Source organism: Oryctolagus cuniculus, chromosome 17, assembly GCF_964237555.1.
Source record: "Oryctolagus cuniculus chromosome 17, mOryCun1.1, whole genome shotgun sequence".
NCBI lineage: Eukaryota > Metazoa > Chordata > Mammalia > Lagomorpha > Leporidae > Oryctolagus > Oryctolagus cuniculus.
The window spans coordinates 31123003-31143450 of NC_091448.1; the positions used below are offsets into that span (position 1 = coordinate 31123003).

General features: G+C 45.7%; 1 protein-coding gene across 6 annotated transcripts in view; it reads right to left on the reverse strand.

Moving 5' to 3' along the window:
- MMD (monocyte to macrophage differentiation associated) overlaps positions 1–20448 on the reverse strand; it is a 162628-nt gene that overhangs the window by 85406 nt on the left and 56774 nt on the right. For 3 of the 6 annotated variants that reach the window (XR_011383522.1, XR_011383521.1, XM_051825500.2), the window contains exons 1-4: positions 16518–16838; positions 7942–8023; positions 6154–6314; positions 1463–1537 (exon numbers count right to left, since the gene is read on the reverse strand). Coding sequence is in view for 4 of the 6 variants with exons in the window: in XM_051825500.2 (XP_051681460.1) it covers positions 1463–1537; positions 6154–6314; positions 7942–8023; positions 16518–16543 (344 nt within the window). In the remaining 2 variants the exon portion in view is untranslated. Of the gene's footprint in view, positions 1–1462; positions 1538–6153; positions 6315–7941; positions 8024–16517; positions 16839–20448 lie in introns of those variants that run through there. The other 3 variants (XM_002719282.5, XM_070060910.1, XM_070060911.1) reach the window with 3 other exon arrangements.

Here is a 20448-nt window from a genome sequence, read left to right on the forward strand (position 1 = left end):
ACAGACTACGTGTCTCCATTTTCAATCTCTCTGCCAAGACAGACATGAGAAGAACCATCCCACCGTATATTACACAAGACATTCTGTTAGAATGTAGGGAGGCATGAAGAGAGGATGGTTAATGGGTACAACGGTGCAGCTGGATGGAGAGGAGGAATAACTTCTCATGTCTAAAGCACAGTAGGGTAACGATGGCTGACAACAATTAATTGTGTTTCAAAAGAGCTAGTATGGAGTCCTAACAAAGAAATGATAAATATCTGCGGTTTTGGATCTACCAATGACCCTGATCTGATCATTACGCGTTCGATGTATTGACATGTCACACCCCATAAATATGTAAAATTACATGTCAATCAAAAACAAAATACAGGTGTCAAGACTTTTTAAATGGATTGTCATGTCTGAACTTTAAAATGCTGCCAATTTATTCACTCTAATTTCATATTAACAATAAACATAAGAAAAAACGTTTTGACTGTAGCTACAAATCAGTACTATCAAATGTAAAAGGCACTAACTGCATATCTAAGACAACATGTGAACAAACTACCTACTTTGATATTTGATTCCTCAGCTCACATTAAAAATGTTTTTCATTTATTCACTTCTTTTAAATTGAGGTGTATTTTGCAAAAGTCTAAGAATTCTTACTCCAATATGAAGCAGACCTATAATTTAGTAAGAGGTGTTGGGGAGAGAGAACACTTTTTACTGCAGTGGATAATTATTTCTTTTGAGTGACTGAAGCTACATTAGGCAGAACCTAGAGGCCTACTCTTTCTACTGACTGCAATCATTGAGGACATAGCCTGAGTTTCTGCATGTTTAAAACTGGACCATGTCTTAATAGAGGAAAACTAGTCTCTTTAGTTACAGGTTTCCAAGCAACAAAAGATTTCACCTGTACCAAAAGGGCAGTAAGATCAAGAAAAGTGTGCAGGACACTAAATATTTTAAACAGTTGACAAATTTGACTTGTTCTCTTACTCAGATCAACAAAAGAAGTGGGAAATGTGTATTCACTCATGTAGAGGGTACTTTATTATGAACTGAAGACCAACAGTATAAACTTCAAAGGCAAGCCTGCTTTTCTCACACATGTTTACGGCACTTTCACAGGAACAATCCAAAGTATTGTGAACAGCAGCTGCAGGTGTATGGAGGACAAAGGTTACACACTTCAGACATGAGCACTCCATCTAACCAAAGGTTCATAGCACTTGCTGTTGAACAATCCAAGCTATGTGGCATAGCAGCAATGTTCTCCCCTTTAACTCTACAGTCTGACCCAAGTAAATCAAACTGGGAAAAAAGAAATTCATGTATGTATGTGTCGAGGGGAAGTGGTGAGGCACATGCATGAGAGCTGGGAGCTGGCACGGTAGGAAGAGAGGAAAGGAAGAATGAGAAGTTCTAATCATAAAAAGCTCTTTTGAAAAATAGAAAGACTGCATCTTACCATGGAGCATAAGAAGCAGCAATGAAGAAATAGATAACCATTCTATCGCACATGTGGAAACAGTGCTCCACTGTCCTAGTGGGAGCAAACAACAAGTTAGACAAATACTTCAGGACATTTTCAGACTGGATACCACTCCACCACCGTGCAATCCCTATCTTGTTCTAGTTCTCCTCAGGGCATTTAGAATTTGGCCTTCAAACTCACACAGCTCTTTTTAAAAATAATATCAATCTAAAAATAAGGCATTTGTATTATCTTTAACCTTGCAGCCACCAGAGATATTCTCACCATGTACGACACGCAGGGACAGAGCCCCTCAACAGACGTAAAGTGCTTAAACAAACAAAATCTGCATTTTCTGACGTTTTCCATTTCTTTTAGATCCCGTCTGACAACAACAGAATTCCTTAGGACAGGCCATCCCCCAGTTCCTATCATACTCTTCATGTCTTTACAGAATGTCTTTAAAGAAGGCTCTGCTTCACACATATTAGTGCTGACAGTGAGTTGTAAAAGGAAATTCGGTAACTGACATAGGAACAGCAATAACAAAACAAAGCAAGGTGCACCTGCTCAAGAGGGCTGCCATCCCGATGGCTAAGGAAGTTGCTCCTTCTAAGATGGAAAAGTCAGGGTGTGTATGTACAAAGACCTGGCTCACTGAGGTCTACCTGGCTCACTGATGTCTATCCAGAAGATGGAATACGTAGATTGTGCCCTTTCCTGAGGGGATTTAAAAGTGCAAACTGGGGCAGGTTGTTTGGCACACTGTGTAAGGTGCTGGTTGGGATGTCTGCATCCCATAGTGAGTGCCTGGGTTAGAGTCCCAGCTCCACTGCTGATTCCAGCTTCTTGCTAATGCGCACCCTGGGAGGCAGCAGTGATGGCTCAAGCAGTTGGATTCCTGTCACCCAGAATAAGGACCAGGATTGAGTTCCTGCTCCCAGCCTTCTGCCTGGCCTAGCCTCAGTTGTTGTGGGAATTTGGGGAATGAACCAACAAATGAAGATCTCTTGCCTTTCAAAAAAAAATTTTTAAGTACAAATATTATGTAGAAAGGTGACTATAAATAATTACATACTGAAAATTTATGGGAAAAAAAGCCCGAACAAAGTTTTTCAACGGGAAGAAATGATGAATGTTTGAGGAGATAAGTGTGTTTGTCCTGATGTGGAAATGACAAACTGTATACACGAATCAAACTATCACCTGGTACCCCATAAATATGTTCAATTTTTATTTATCAGTTAAAAGTAACGATAAGGTTGAAAAAAGTACAAATGCACAGAATTGCCTTGACTCTTACATTCAGCGTTCAAAGAGTGAGAGTACTAGTCCAGGAGAGCACTGGTCATAGTGCTTGTGAGACCCACAGTGTTGACCAAAGGAGACAGGTGAGGACTCGCATTAGTAAGTAAGTGAAAAACACATTTGAGAGAAAGAATGGTTTTAGTCTGCTAGTGAGAAGCTATGTCTCACCCCCAACAAACACCAGATTAATGCTTTTCAAACATGATTGCGTTCAGAATCACCTGAGGAACTTATAAAATAGTGTCCATAATCTCCAGAAGCTGTAGAGGGAAGGGGAGAATCTTTTTTTTAGCCTCTTGGGTGACACTGATTCCTACCACGGTTTGGGACTTTCTGATTCTGCTTTCTAGACTAGAACATGATGGTGAGCAGGAAGGAAGAACTAGAACTTATTCAAGATCTGTCACCCACCTCTCTGACTTTCTTCACAGGCAAACAGAAATAACATCTCTCTCACAGGTTATGTGTGATCGTTAGATGTGCTAATGCAGGTCATGCATTTAGAACAGTAACTAGCACATAGTAACACCTAACACATACTCAATAGATGCAAATTACCTTCTGTCTTTTACTTAAATTAAGGCTGTACCTGAATATTTTAAAAGTTTAATATAGAGTAAAAACCTACATATGGCTTATGATTATAGCAATGCCGTTTGAAGATTCATGAGCCTGATTTCAACTAAGCCTTTTCCTCCAGACCCTGGCAGGGAGGCCATGAACACTGCAGCAGGCATCTACAACTCTTTATCGATTCAGAAATCTAGTTATCAAAGCCAAGTCTGCTGAGGCAACCCCAGCCCTGGCCCGTGCCAAGAAGATAATGAAGTGCTCTGCCTCCAGACTGGCCTCTGGGCTCTGCAGCAGTGTCCCCAGGAGCCACAGGGACTTCAGTGGCTCTCTTGTGAGTGTGTCCCAGAGCGCCCTTGTGATTCAATGCTGTGGTTTTATTTTGAGCCCAGAGAACTGTCACCTTATAGGAAAGAGAATGCAAACTGTATGCAATACTGGAAAGAATACAGTGAAAACCACACAGGGCTGGGAGTCGGGGCTTATAGGATGGTCCCCTTCTGCTGTTCTCACTCAGCCAAACCAGGATACTTCCCTGCAGCTAAGTTTCCCCAAGAGAAAAGGAGTTTAGATAGATGTTCCCTAAGGATCTGGTGGCTCTGAAATTCTGTGAATCTACATGTGAGGAAACCAGGAAATCACCTCTTCTATCTGTCGCTCCCCGTCTTCGTGGAGGAACGACACAGGACCCTGCGCTGTTCTTTCGTCTGCTCGGCCCTCCCCGGGTTTGCTGCTGGTTCTTCCCGGGTTGGCTACTATCCCTTCCACCTCCGTGGAAGGGCAGTTCCCCCTGGCCGCATTCCCCACTTCCGCAGGGGAGCGGCACACCGCCGGCCGGCTTTCTCGGGGGCTGCACGGGTTCCCTTAGATGTTCCCCATAGATGTTCCTGGTGCATGCCGTTTCTCTCCTCCTTTATAGTCCTCCTCCGCCAATCCTAACTCGGCTGCCCACACGCCGAGTACGCTGCTCTCCTCCAATCAGGAGTAGGTCCTACAGTTTATCGGTTGAACTGGAGGCAGCTGCGTAGAAGCTGTTTTCTCCTCTCCCAGCGCCATATTGTGGGAGAGCAGATGCATAGAATAAGTCTTAATTCCAGTAACAATATAGTCCGAGTTGCTCCCCACAGTGGGAGAGCAGATGCATAGAATAAGTCTTAATTCCAGTAACTCAGTCCAGTCCGGATTGCTCCCCACACTATCCTAATCCTGCTCCTAAATGAAGATGTCTTTTTAATATTAGATTGTTTAAATAGTTTAGAAGGTTTCTTTATATTCTATAAAACCAAAAGTTATATTCAATTATTAATTTAAATCATTCTTAGTCTCTTCTGAATTATCTTTTAAAAATAAATTTTGCCCTTTTGGGTTTAATCTATTACTGCAGAATCAATTTTACAAGCAACTCATTTCCATCTACATGGTGTGCTTCTACCTTTGCAGTCTCCCAAATTAACCCCTCACTTGGAGAAGGAATGCCTTCATGTCCTTGATGGCAGGTCAAGGGCCACAGTACATTTGGAAAGTGCTTGACAGGAAATAATAGCAAATTACGTCCACTTCCTTTGCATAACATAATTCTGAAGGTGAAACTTCAGAAAACCATAGAACTGAAGTAAAACATACCCCTTTATGACATAAAGTCCAAGTCTTTTATAATTTTTTTTTTTTTTTTGACAGGCAGAGTGGACAGTGAGAGAGAGAGACAGAGAGAAAGGTCTTCCTTTGCTGTTGGTTCACCCTCCAACGGCCACCGCGGCCGGCGCGCTGCAGCCGGCGCACCGCGCTGATCCGATGGCAGGAGCCAGGTACTTATCCTGGTCTCCCATGGGGTGCAGGGCCCAAGCACTTGGGCCATCCTCCACTGCATTCCCTGGCCACAGCAGAGAGCTGGCCTGGAAGAGGGGCAACTGGGACAGAATCCGGCGCCCCGACCGGGACTAGAACCCAGTATGCCGGCGCTGCAAGGCGGAGGATTAGCCTAGTGAGCAGCGGCACCGGCCTCAAGTCTTTTATAATCTTCTTCTTTTTTAATCTATTTGTGTGTGTGTGTGTGAGAGAGAGAGAAAGAGAAAGCAGTTCATTCCCCCAAATGCCTCCAACTGCTAAGCCTAGCAGGGCCAAAACTGGGAGTCAGGAATGCAATCCAGGTTTCTTATGAGGGACACAGAAACCCAGTTATCTGAGCCATCACCACTGCCTCCTAGGTCGTGCATTAGCAGGAAGCTGGAGTGAGGAGCTGGACCAGGGAACTGAATCCAGGTACTCTAATGTGGGAGGCAGGTGTCTTATCTGCTAGGCTAGATGCTCACCCTTCTTATGTAATTTTCAAATCATTTTCACATACATTATCTCATTCACCTATCACAATAACCCTGTGAGTCAGGCATTATTATTCTCACTTTAGAATGAAGAAACCGAGACTGCATGAGGTCAAGTGACTTACCCAAGACTAACAGCAGGACTAGAACTCAAAGCCTAACTGCCAACTCCAGATTCAGTGACAGCTGCTGCTGCTTTAATATCCTTGGTGTACTTAATATCATTAGAAAACAGCTCTCAGCATGTTAAGCTGTAACTCCTGGGGGCCAGTAAGAAAGGCCTGCTTTCTTAGATCATACAGAGCCAGGTGGTCTCACAGTCTGTCCCCTCCAAAGCAAATGTCCTAAATTTGGGATAGCATTACAACGACAAGGCAGAAAAGTGTCTACTCTATGTGCTGGCTGACTAGAGCATGCCAGTTCGGGAGGCGAACACACACGTCGGGTCAACTGTTCTGACCTGTTGAAATAGCATGCCAAGCACTGTACCTCAAGTGGCTCTTTTTCCATGAGACAATGTGAAATACTGTGGAAACAATGAAGAGGGCACAGAGGCCCATGCCATAAATCCATGCTGTTATCTTTTCCCAGCAGTCGTCAGACAGTCGATGGAGGAGGGCACTGCCCACGATGGCCGGAACAATGAGGAACTGAAGGAAAGGTAGAGAAAAGTAAATAGCCTGGCTTTTAAGGAATTCTGACCTTTGCTAGAGGTCCGGAGGCTTACCAGGGGCAATTTTTAAAAAATAATAAAAAAAAAATGTTGTCTCTCTTGGATAATAATGATGACAGCCAAAAGGAGTTGTTAATTGCTGCACTGAAAGCAGATACTACTGTTCAGGGCCCAGGAACTGTGCCAACCAATGGGGACACAAAGAGCCGGTCAAGGATGCAACATTACTCAACTGTTGCAAAACAGATGTTCTTTATCCTAATTTATTCTAGTCTCTAATCTGATTTAGAGAAGGTACTAAAACTATTCAAATGCTAATCATATTTCCCAGGAGGTCCTGAATGCCCCATGAGCTACCAAAATCCCAATTATTTCAGCAAAGGTAACTGAATGAACCAAGTCAGTAAGTATTATAATGTATATAATGCCACACACACAAAAAATAACTGTACAAGTCATATGTCCTGGATTTGTTCAGTTCGTCAGTTTGGAAGCTATTGCAGAATGAAAAGGTTTTGGCTTATTTCGTTTGTAGTAGCACCTTTTAAGTAAGCAACAGTAATCCACTAAGACCCTCCTATTCAAAAAATATTAAGAGATCTGAATCGTAGAGAATTTTGCTCTTTGCACCGTATTTCACAGTCCATATTGACAAAAAATTTAAATGTCTAGTCATAAAAGTATAACGATGACTAGTAAGCATTTTATAAAAAGAAATTCCCAAGAGAACTAAACTACGACAATAGATAACCACAATAAGCGTACTTGGCAATGAATGCAAACTTTAGCAATTTTCTTATCTTTCTTTTTGCTTCTAACCCCAAGTTTTGCCCTCTTGCAACAGAATATTAAATTTCTGGATGACATTGGCATAAATATTCAGATGGCGAAGTTTTCATTGGCTCGGAGCAAAACAATAATTACAGCAATAAAGTAAGATTTCATAAAACAAAAAGCATTTAACTTAAGAAATATCCTTTATTTTGCAACCATGCCTTTTTCTACTTTTTTCATGTTCAAGTATCCTCTCTTTGATGAAATGATGACAACAGAAGTATTTTGTTGGTTTTAGAAATTTTACTAGTCTCTGAAATTCAAAAATCTGGGATATGGCTTAATAAAATTACATTTGCTGCTCTGAAAAAATAATATGGAGGTTTTGACAGCTGCCTTTCCTTCAGCAATGTGGAACAGTTCTGCACTGAGAGGCGATGGGGACAGCAGGACGGGGCTCCTCACTACAGGGGCTCCCTTCTTCAACAAACTGTGAACTCTCCTGGCTAAAAGAATCCAGCTGACTATCTTGAAAAAGTGATTCATTTCATTCATCCACTTCCTTCATTCCAGGAATGACAGTCTTCATAAACAGCTTCCTTTGGTTGTCCTATAATGGGTACTTCTTGGAGAAAGCAAGGCCAGAAAAGATCTAACTGAAGGCCAGAGCACACTCACACTGTTTCTGGTGACACAACCCAGCACTGATGTGGGCAGATAAGGTCACCAGATGGGAAAATTCAACCAATTATGTTGAGATAATTACCCCTTCCTTCCACTAACACCCTTTGGGAAGGGTGAGCCTGGCATAAAATAAAATTCATACTCACTGCATGTGTGTAACAGTTAGCAGCGTGTTCATAGCAAGTTGGTTTGTAGCGGCCATTGGCGGGGGCTCGATGGTTCATGAACCTGTAGAAAGAAGACATCAGGCAATCAGAGCATGTAAAGAACAATGGGGAAGTCTGCCAACAGTTGTTTGATCTACTCTAAATAAAGCAGTCAGTGGTGGAAATACCTAATTACAGGAATAAAGTATAATCCACTAAAATCAACAGCACTGATTCTACAGCAAATGACTTAGTACATTATATTAGGCATCTTTCAGTGTACTCAACAGGGAAACCTTATACCAACCACAAGTAAACAGAAACCATATCCATTCCTTCATTTATCACTCCCTGTAATAAAATACAAAAACAAAAAATGGCACAACTAAATCTTAAAAACAGGGCATTTTCCTAAATGAAAAGGTACATGCTACATTTCAAATGTTTCTATTTTCTCTTTCAAAATGTATAAAGCTTTATATATATGCAGATCTGTACACCCTACAGACCATGATTATAAGGCATGTCCAACTAGTTTCCCTATACTGTATTACTTGTCCCAGCACCACACACAGCTTAAATGATACCTGGCTACCTTTAGGCCACCTAAAAGAGAAGGTACATTTCTTTTTTTTTTTTTGGGGGGGGGGGTGTTAAGATTTATTTATTTATTTGAAAGAGTTACACAGAGAGGAGAGGCAGAGAGAGAGAGACGTCTTCCATCCGCTGGTTCACTCCCCAATCGGCCGCAACGGCCAGAGCTGTGCTGATCCAAAGCCAGGAGCCAGGAGCTTCCTCCGGGTCTCCCATGTGGGCGCAGGGGCCCAAGGACTTGGGCCATCTTCCACTGCTTTCACAGGTCATAGCAGAGAGCTGGATCAGAAGTGAAGTAGCCGGGACACGAACCGGCAGCCATATGGGATGCCGGCACTGCAGGCGGAGGCTTTACCAGCTACGCCACAGCGACGGCCCCAAGAGAAGGTACATTTCCACCTTCATTCTCCCTTAATTAAAACACTTTGGTTCAAAAACCAAACACATGACCTGTACCTACTACTTTTGGGCATTAAATTCAAATACACAGAAAACCTGTTACACATATAGACACATGCCCATATTCCATATTTCCCTTGGGACAACTTTGTGACAATCAGCAACAGAGCAAAAAGCATACCACAGGACCTAAAGAAACTATGGCTGTCTTCTATCGCAGTGGTCAAACGAGGACAGCCCCTCAAACGCAATCTGCTTCTATATCAGGGTTCACGAGGGACTCGGGGTTTATCTGACTGTTCTCAAACGGAGAAAAAGCAGCTGTTGGAATAAAGGAGCAGAGAGGCAGATGCAGAGGAACGGAGTGAAAAGTGCCCCAACAGCAGTCAGGTCTCAGAAGGCGGGCTGCGTTCCTGGGCTTGCAGTCTGCACGCCTGGAACAACAAATGATCCTTCTGCTGGAGCTGGTTGTGGCGGAAGGACATTAATGAGCTTTGACTAGTCACACATTGTTCATTCACATGATGAGAAATGCTACCAGGCCGAACCAAATGGCAGAACACAGGTGCCAAAAATCGGCTGAAGCATACAACCAAACCATTCTAAATAGCGCCCAGTTCGTGAACCAGATCCTAGTCAATACTTTCTCCTGGAGCTAAGAAAGTCCTACTATCCTTCAGTCAAACAAAATAAATGTGGCAGTCTCGGATACCCCAGGTCGGAAAGCTACAATGGGATGCATCTGGGACAGTGAAGCTACTTCACTCAGAACGTGAGTTAGATATTTAACTAGTGTGCAAAACATGTACATACCGAACATAATCTACCAGAAAGTTTGCAAACTATTTAAGACGAATGGAGAACTAGGAGCTTCGGAATTTGCCCAAGCTATTTTCACACATAGATAAATAATTTCAAACATTATCTTTTCTCCCCTGATAATCCAGTAAATAACTTTATTAATGTCCTCAGGGACCAGAGTGTTGCTATATAGCCTTTCTTAGTAAAAAGGAAAATAATTACACTCTGGGGAAGGGTGATTTAAAAAAAAAGTGTCCCAGGCATTGAAGAACCTACCACATCATTAACCCGGGACCTAACAATGGGGCTTTAAGTGGCATACCCTAATAGGAATTTCAAAGAGTCAAGGGCGAGTCTTCAAGATGGATGAGGTTAGAATACACTGAAAGTGCTCTGTGCAGGGTGCAGTAAGTAAGATGTGTCTACCCACCACCAGGCTGCAGCCTAAAATAGCAATTTATGTCTCTGGCAGCCTAATCTAAAAATAGGCCATTACACAGCAACAGGGATAGACTTCCACATTTTCTCTTAAAAGCAAACACGCCAGGTGGCCATGTTTGTGACAGCTTTGTCCGTGCCCACCTGGAAAACCTAAGGTCAAAAATCAAGTAGGGGCCAGCGCCGCGGCTCACTAGGCTAATCCTCTGCCTTGCGGCGCCGGCACACCGGGTTCTAGTCCCGGTCGGGGTGCCGGATTCTGTCCCGGTTGCCCCTCTTCCAGGCCAGCTCTCTACTGTGGCCAGGGAGTGCAGTGGAGGATGGCCCAAGTGCTTGGGCCCTGCACCCCATGGGAGACCAGGAGAAGCACCTGGCTCCTGGCATCGGATCAGTGCGGTGCGCCGGCCGCAGCACGCCAGCCATGGCAGCCATTGGAGGGTGAACCAAGGCAAAAAGGAAGACCTTTCTCTCTGTCTCTCTCTCTCATTGTCCACTCTGCCTGTCCAATAAATAAATAAATAAATAAATAAATAAATAAAATCAAGTAGGGAGTTGTAGAGAACAGTATCTCTCGATGATTGAAGGCAGTCACTTCTGGTGGACAGGCAAGGTCTGGGCAATGAGGAAAGGTAGCAGGAACCACCCTGGGAGCACCTTACTGTCTGGGGCTCAGTGGGCCACACAGCACAACAGCTCGTACAATGCAATTTTCCATTGCTCTCTGACCTGCCAGGATGTAATCGAGCCTCCTCCACAGTCCCTTGAAGAAATCATTCCTAAGACCTCAATGGAAAAGCAGATGTAAAATGCAAATAAACTCCCACACACTGACCCTAACCTCTCCCCTTAAGAGGGAATGGAAAGGTTCAAGTGTTACGGGAAACTGCGCCCATTTATAGAAAACATCTTTAAGGTGGAGTAGCCTTCATGGTCACCAAATGCCCAAGCAGAGTAACCAGCATGCATGAGAGGGCCTGAAAGGAGCTGACTTAGCTCTAAGAATAGGAAACACAGGTAGCAGAGGTATTAGTTAAGCAGAGTTGGTTCACTCATACCTCACTTTCAACACTTCCTTGCCTACTCCTTGCCCAGTACCCTTATATACCAACCCTGAAGAGGAAAAGAGCAGGTAGACACCTGGGAAACTCCTTAGCACACTTGAAATTCAGTTCAAAGCACTACACCCTCTGAAAGTGGATCTGCAACCCAAGGGACCTCAGAGGCATAGCATCAAACCCCACGCGTTGTGCTTAATTCTAGGATGTTCCTCATTCTCCAAGTGCAAGTACTGTCAACACTATCCAAGTCATATTCCTAAATCATAGACCAAATCAGTCCACCTCTCCACAGCTCCACCCTTGATTCAAGACTCCAATTATCTCAAGTCTGTAAAAGTACAAGGTCTCTTAAGTGGTCTTCCTGTTCGTCCCCGCACAGACTCTTCTCTATTCAGCAGCTATAACATGCCACGCACTCTACCTTCAACTTAAAACCTGTCTTTGGCTTCCAGAAACACTTAAAACAAGCGAGAGGCCCACAGCTCCGTGTGGTCTGGCCCTCAGTACTTTTCCAGCCTCAGGATGCCACTTTCCTATCACTCTACCCCCTAGCTACACAACCTCCTTTCTGCTGCTTTTTTTTTTTTTTTAAAGATTTTATTTATTTGAAAGGCAGAAGTTACAGAGAGAGAGAAGGAAAAGCAGAGAGAGAAAGATCTTCCATCCACTGGTTCACTCCCCAGATGGCTGCAACTGCCAGGGCTGGGCCAGATGGAAGCCAGCAGCCAGGAGCTTCTTCAGGGTTTCCCATGTGGGTGGCAGTAGCCCAAGTACATGGCCCATCTTCCACTGCTTTCCCAGGCACATTAGCAGGGAGCTGGATGGGAAGTGGAGCATCCAAGACTCGAACCGGCACTCAAATGGGATGCCAGTCCAGCATAGCATGTGGTGGCTTTACCGGATACGCCACAACACCAGACCCTCCTTTCTGCTTCTTAAACACATCAAGGGGGCAAGAGTTTGGCCCAGTGGTTAAGGCTGTCTAGTATGGTCTGAGTTCCAGCTCTGCTTCTGATTCTAGCTTCCTGTTAATGTGCACCCTGGGAGGCAGCAGGTGACGGTTCAGTAATTGGGTCCCTACCACCCATGAGGAAACCTAGATTGAGCTCTGGGTTCCTGGCTTTGGTTGTTGCAGGTATATGGAGAGTGAACCAGTAGATGGAACATCTCTCTCTCTCTCTCTCTTTCTCCTTCTTCCTCTTTCCCCCTCCCCTTCTCCCTCTCCCTTGCAAATGAATTTTTGAAAATTAAAAAAAAAGACCCACACACACATCAAGGTCTTGTCTGCCTCAGGACATCTGCTGTTTATTTCTGCCTAGAACATTCTTCTCTGGAACGCTCAGCTCTCTTCTCGTGCTTCAATTAGCATCTCGGATTTTCCAGGCCATCCTATCTCAAGAAACACTTTAGTCCTTCCCATACAATTAGAGCCATTATTATAATTTGTAAAAAATTTTATCTTTAAAAAACTTGTTTCTTTTTTTTTTTTTTTTTTTTTTTTTTTTTTTTTTGACAGGCAGAGTAGACAGTGAGAGAGACAGAGAGAAAGGTCTTCCTTTTTGCCGTTGGTTCACCCTCCAATGGCCGCCACGGCCGGCACGCTGCGGCTAGCACACCGCACTGATCCGAAGGCAGGAGCCAGGTGCTTCTCCTGGTCTCCCATGGGGTGCAGGGCCCAAGGACTTGGGCCATCCTCCACTGCCTTCCCGGGCCACAGCAAAGAGCTGGCGTGGAAGAGGGGCAACCGGGAAAGAATCTGGCGCCCTGACCAGGACTAGAACCCGGTATGCTGGCGCCGCTAGGTGGAGGATTAGCCTATTGAGCCACGGCACCGGCCAAAAAAACCTGTTTAATTTCATCTTTTCCTACTCTAATGCAAATTCCACTAATCTGTCATCCAGCATTCCATTTCTAATCCCAAGTACAACATCTAGTTTATTGCTGAAGCTTAATAAATAATTGCTCATTGAATGAATAGACATATTCTAGCTACTGTTGAATATTTTGTTTCAATGGAGCAATATCCTATAGCCTGTTAGTTTTACTGGGAATCCAGGAGGTTTTCTTTATATAAAAGAAACAGGCAGTCTTATGGCCAAATAAACTCTGCACCTGATGAAAACCCCAAAGCCAAAACAGTGGGTACTCGATCCCTCCAGTACCACTGGATGTTGCTGTGTATAGAACCCTACCAGTAGCTCCTCTTTAGAACTGAGCATGGTATTGTTCAGAACAGTGTCTAGTGGTATCCTTAACTACTAAATAAAGGGAGAAGGCATATATAAGGAAACTACCCCATGTCTATGACTGAATACTGTAAAAACATGCACAACTACACATCCCTGAAGACTTCCGAATGCTTGAGAGTAAGATGTTTTTCCACATACTCAGTTCTGAAGCTAACCAGTGGTCATGAGGCTGAGGCTGAGAAACAGAGCATCTCTTCCTTGTGTTTTCAGTTGCAAGGCGACACAATGAGTGCGCACCACCAAGAAGAAAGGGTGGAAATGTTCAGTGGGTCCTCAGCGTCTGTGCTGCACACATGGATACAGGGACGCGGGCAGGACTCGGCAGAGGTGATCTGGTAGCACGGGTGGTGCAGAGAGGCAGGCGGTGGAGATCTCGAGTCTACCCCTTCCAGGTTGTGTGACTATGTGCAAGGTCCTTTTCTCTACACCTATCTTCTTGAACAAGGAGAAAATATATACCTTTGTGTATCTGTTTATGTTTAGGTGTCCTGGAGACTCAAGTTTGAAAGGGATAAAGCAACCAAGATAAAATTCGCTCTCTCTGTGCCAGTGGAATTTCTCGCATCCCAAAGTTTCTGAGAAGCCACCACTACATAAAGATCTCCACTTAGGATGGCGGGCTGTTTCCTGAGAGCCCTTCTCGGCAGAAATGGCAGCGCTCTGGAAGTGGATCCAAAGCCACAGTAACCGCCAAGTTTCCATTATGAACAAAGCAGCAAGACCTTCAGGTTTCCTTGTCATTTAGGCAAAGCAATAAGGTAAGACCTAATGAAATGTTCTTACTGCAGTAAATTCTCCTCAGTGAAATCCCGATCAATCTGTCAGGGGAAGAAGCACATCTGTTCAAAGACTGTGTGCCCTGCCCGCACTGGACTTCCTGTGTGATTTGCCGACCTGTGGCTACGGTGAACGCTCAGAAAGACATACAGTGAGCACAGCTTTAAAAGGTACAGAATAGTATTCTCAGAATTTTAACGTGGGAACCTCAAAAATCAGGACTTCTTGTTACATTACTTTTTACTTTGCAGACTTTATTTCCAACTTGCAATTGATGCTTAGAAATATCTTTCCAACCCAGCCTGTAACAGAGGAATGGAAAATCATGGCATCACTCAAATTTTCAAACAAAATCAGGGCAGAATTAGGTGTCGCCAAGAAAGAAACTGTTAAATATCCACAGAGTACAATGCTGTGTGGTCCCTGAGAAATTGGTCTAAGCCACACCAAAAGGAAAGGCCTCTGTTTTTTAAAATGTGTAAAACAAAGTCCAAAAATTACATTACAATGGTGGTAACAAGAATGAGAGAGACTAGTATCTGGTAAAAAGAAAAAAGAATGTAGTTCAATCAGCTAAAATGGTAGTATCCTAAAGTGGTTTTTTTTTTTTCATTTTTTAACACTTTCAGCATTTGTGTAAAAAATAAAACAGGCTTTTTTTCTTTTTAGAGAAGAATTCAAAGAGACTGAAGTCTTATTCAAATAGGGAAGGGGTTATTTCACAGACTATAGACACTGTTCTCGGAAAACAGGAAGCCCACAGATGTGCAGAGAAGTAAAACCAAATCAAACAAACCACAGGCGCAAGGCTCCCTGGCTGCTGCCTGAACAATGCCTGCACACATGTGATGTTCCCTCTGTAAGCCCATCCAGTCGTCATTCCTGAAATTTAGGTTCTAAAGCCAGAACACCTTGGTTCCTTTTTGCCCTAAAAGCACTGATCCGAAGTTCTCGCGGGGTTAGGGGACAGTGCCAAGCCCTCAACACCAAGTGATGAGCAATATTCAGAAGTCAATCCAAGTCTTCAAGCTGATGTCACAGCCCACCACAAATCTTCCTGTGCATTTTTGGGCTCCTACACCCTTTGGGACTGGGGGAGGCATTAATGAGATGAGCATAATGGGTGAGTGGGCAGCAAAGAGACAGAAAAAAAAAAGTGCACTTTAAAACTCTGAAATAAAAGGGAGTGCCTAAATATTCAACGATAATCTCCTTAAAAGATTTTATGCAATCCCCCCTCCCCCAAATTCCTCCAGGCACTGCCTGGTACTAAGCTGGCCTGCTAGGGTTTGAAGGTTTGGCAATCCGAGGGCTGCCCGACCCAGACAAAGGGATGGAGAGTTACCACAAACACAGGAGAGGTGAACTTTCACCCACTAAATGACAAAAGCCAGCGCTTCCCCCGGGAACCACGGGCCGGCAGCCGGGGTCCAGTGCTAGGAGGCAGAGGCCCGGGGTGGGTACGGCCACGGTGCCCCCAGCCTGGCGTTCCCACCAGCTCTCTCTCCAGTGAACCAGCGCCGACCAGTCTTCCGGTGGCGCCTCCTGGGTTCCTCCCCCTGGTTTCCTAACAAGGGCGCCTCCACAGCAGGTCTCACCGCGCGAATGCTAACTTGCCCCCGCGCACAGCCCAAAATAGCACGGCCCCGGGGACCCTTTTAAGCCACAGAACCCACAACAAGGGCCCTGCACTGTCCGGCCAGTCTAAGCCGGCAGCAGCTCGTGCCTCAGTTTGCCTGTTTAGGGCCATTCACAGACAAAGCACCGAAGGAGCCCAGAACCCATCTCTCTGCAGGGCGCAGCAGCTACCCCGGGTTCCGCGCGCCCGGGGAGACCCCACCCCGCGGGGAAAGGGATGGAGGCCGAAGCCAGGGTGGAAGGAGGCTCCTGAGGCTGCAGCTTCGGTCCTCAAAGCTAGCAAGGGCCTTGCCTGGAGGGGTGCGGGGGTGACGCCGGGTGAGCAGGGGGATCCCCTAGGAAGGAGGGCGAGCTCAGGCACCCGGCGTCCCGGGTCTGGGAATCCGAGGCACGCACATTGCGAGGGGGGGTCCCAGGTCAGGCATGAGCTCCAGTCGTCCAAGGAAGGGGATCGCCCAGGGACAGCACGCGGGGGAATCCCCCAGGAGCTGGTCCCCGGCCAAGGCGCGGGGCCAACGCGGGGGATGGAGCCAGGTGAGGCGCCGGGACCCACGCGCGAAGTGGTGGGACCTGGGGACCGGCTCCCGGCACGAAGGGCGGGGCGGAGTGCCATCCTTCTCACCGCTGGAATCGATTCTTGAACCGCATTGATCCTCCGCTCCTCCTCGGGGACCGGGAGCTCCGTCTCGTCAGCAGCCGCGGCGGGGCGCGCGGCCCTCATGGGCTTCGGCTACTCCGGAGGCCGCCTGGGTGCCAGGCAGAGCCCTCGTCCGGGCAGGGCCAGAGTGGGGCCAGGCCGGGGGTCGAGACGCTGCCGGGGCCAGACCGGGCGGCTTGGGGGCGGGAGGGAGGCCGCTTAAACGGCCCCGAAGCCTCCCGCCTCCCGCCTCCCCGGCTCCTCCGCCCCCGGGCGCCCGCGCCCCGCCCCGCAGGCCGGCTCCACCCCCGCTTGCGCTTCGCTTGCCTGCGTGCACCAGCGGCCGCCAGCGCGTCACCGCGCCGGGCTGCCAATCAGCGCCCGAAGCGGCGCGGGAGCTACGCTGCCATTCATTCCTGCAGCGCCCCGGAGGAGGGGCGGGGCCTCTGGGCAGCGGGGGCGGAGCTAGGGGAAGGGGTGGAACGCCGGAAGGGGGGGCCACATTTTTAATGTGAAGAGTCGAGTTGGAGAGATGGGAAAGGTGGGCCAGGATTCTCAAAAGTGGTCTTGAAGCCAATAGCAGCATACAAGGAACCGCCTACGTTCTAGCTTTGACTCTGCATTTCTTCCAGCATCATTTTGAGGGCTGCTTCTCGCTAGCCTATTGGGACGAGGCTCCAGGACGTATTGTAAAACCTTTTCTTATCTTTCATGGGAGGGAGTTGAAGTTTCTGGAGCACTGTCTGGCTCAGATTCTAGGAGAACCACCAAGGGAGGAACTCTCTGCCGGGATCCTTTTGCGTTATCTTGCAATTTACTTTTTGGGTTTTGTTTTGTTTTGTTTTGTTTTGTTTTGTTTTGTTTTGTTTTCCCAAGCATCTTCCGAATAAAACCAACACAAAGTGGACTTCAATCGGGGTCCTGTCTCCGAACCTCCTAAGCAGAGAACTCACTGGGGGAGAGGTAGAAAGGAAGATGGATGAATGTATGAGTGGTTTAATAAGCCTTGCTGTCATCACCTCTTTAATTTAGATGTACTCCCCTCCCGGTCCACACCCCTCAGACTTGTGACTCTCAAGGCCAGCCTGTTAGGAGTGTTTACTTTGCCGTCAATGGAGCATTGGAAAGCTGGGGGATTCTTCCACTCAGATTTCTAGTTTCCGTTCCTTTAACACAGTGCCAGGATCTAGAACGGTGCTTTCCGAAGCTATTGCATTAATCCTTCCAAGAACTCCTTGAGATAAGCATTATCCTACTCATTTCACAGATGAATAGGCCTTAAAGGTTAAGAAGCTTGCCAAAAGCAAAATTAGGATTCATACCTAGCTTCTCCTCACATTAAAACCCCAGAGCCTTTGAGAACGCCAGACTGCCTCTTGTTCTAAAGTGGTATGTGTCTCTTTAAACACGTACACACATGTGTGCAAGCTTCTTGTTTTCCCCCACATTATGTCAGAAAAATGAACATAATGGAAAGTCTGTTACTACTCAGCTTTTGTCAGGCTCCTGGGCTAAAATGATCTGTGAGGCAGGGGAAGGTAACAGAGGAAATAACTAATATAGTTGAAATTAACCACCGTAAGATGAAGGTTTCACAAATGACGACTCAGTTACAGCACATATTCCACTCTGTGGGGGCATGTTGATAAGATGGGAGGCTGTGCCTACAGGAGACAGGGATTGTATAGGCCATCTCTGTTTTCCTCTCAATTTTGCAGTGATCCTAAAATTGCCCTATTAAAAAGGCTTGAAAAAAGAAAAGGGGAGTGGGTGCTTAGCTTCAGATAGGACATCTGTGTTCGACTTTGGAGTGCCTGGGTTCTGTTCCCAACCCAGGGTCCTGTTTCCAGCTTCCTGCTAATGCTCACCCGGGGAGGCATCAGATGGCTCAAGTAACTGGGTATCTGCCTCCCATATGGGGGACTTGGATTCAGGTTCAGCTCCAGGATTCAGTCCCAGCCCAGCCCTGGTTGGCTGTTGTAAGCATTTGGGGAGTGAACCAGTAGTTGGGAGTTTCTTTCTCTATCTCTCTGTCTCTCTCTCTCTTACAAATAAATTTTTTTCAAGAGAGAAAGAAGTGCAATACCAATACATGCCATATGTGAGTGAAACTTGAAAACACTACTAAATGAAAGGAGTCAGTCACAAAGAACCACATATTGTATGATTCTGTTTATGAGGAACATCCAGAACGGGACTCTATAGACATAATAGGCTTGTGTTTGGCTAGGGCTTAGGTATGGAAATACTTCTGGGGGGCAATGGAAGATTTCTTTTTGAAATTAGTGAAACAGTTCTCAAATTGTGATGATGCACGCACCACTCTGTGACTATACTACATATCATCAAGTTACAGGCTGAAAAGAGGTGGCCTGTGTGGTATATGAATTAGGTCTTAATAAAGCTGCTAAATCATTAAAATCATGTTTCTGTAAAAAAGATCAAAATTGAAAACCTAAGCTAAAAATATCTGAAGCACAGACACTGTCTTGCTCATGTCTTTAATTCTTGAAAACCTTAAATACCAGCTCACACAGAGTAGGCATTCAATAAATATTTGCATGAATTTAATTACAAAACAACAGGAGCTACCCCGGGAACCCCCATCACATGAATGTGATGCCAGATTCCATCTTGTCAATGACTTAGGGATGTTCAGGGGCAAGGAGTGATCAGAGCGTGGTAAGGAAAAATCAGGCAAAGGGAATGGCTTGAACAAAGATCAGTGTTTGGCACAGGGAAAAAAATTCCAAGACACTGCCTAGGCTTAGAAACACCACAATGAGTGATATTTATCCAAGGCGGAAAAATGACTGAGTTTAAAAATCGGAGTAAATGGAGCAGAATAAAACACCTTGACCCACAGCAACCTCTTGCACAGAAATACTAGAATGCTAATGGAAAGTGGACTGTTTAAAGGACAGTCACAGCTTTAATTTAGCCTCACTGTTGGTACACCCTCCCTGCACCCATTGAAAACAAACCTCAAAAGATAACAATAAAACACAATGGGGGCCTGCATTGTGGTGTAGCTGGTTAGGCTGCCACCTGTGATTCCCATGTTCCTTATGGGCATTGCTTCCTGTCCCAGCTGCTCCACTTTGGACTCACTTCCCGGCTAGTGTGCCTAGGAAAGCAACAGAAGATGGCCCAAGGACTTGAACCCTTCCCACCCTCATGGGAGGCCTGGATGAAGCTCTTGGTTCCTGGCTTCCGCCTGGCCCAACCCTAACCATTGCAGCCGTTTGAGAAACGAACCAGCAGGTGGAAGCGCTCACTCTGTCTCTCCCTTTCTAACTTTGCCTCTGAAATAAAAATGAAATACAAGAAACAGCTTCGAACCAATCATGTAAACACCTGCCACACTGTTTGTAGTGAAGTCTCTATCTTAATCTGTCTCTGAGGAGAAATTACAAATATGTTTGCAGGAAAGTGGAACTAGATTGAACTCGGAGATAAGTGTTACGGGAGTGAAAGAAAATGAAAAGTCTTTGCATTAGCAGGATGTGACAATTTGGTTGTGCCCAGACATACAGTTCTCCTGTCTGTAAAACTGCAGACACATTTGCATGAATGGTGCGTGTACCTGTGAGAAGGCATTCGTGATACAGCAGACATCGGGTGTATAGAAAGAATCTTGGGGAGATCGCCTGCTCTGCTCACTGAGAGGCATGGAGTTCCTGGACAAAATGCTGACCATAGCACCAAGCATCTGGAACCTGACCCTCTGACTGATCAGCCAATCAGAAAGAAGGAGATCGGCTCCCAGTTTTGATCACAGAAGTCCTGGGAAGGCTGCCTAAACTTCTGCTGTCAGACTGTGTGACTGGCTTTGAATCTGTCCCTCTACAAACACGACAGATAAAGGGATGATTCAACTGAGATGCTTCCAGCTTTTCCCCTTTCTTGAAAAAAA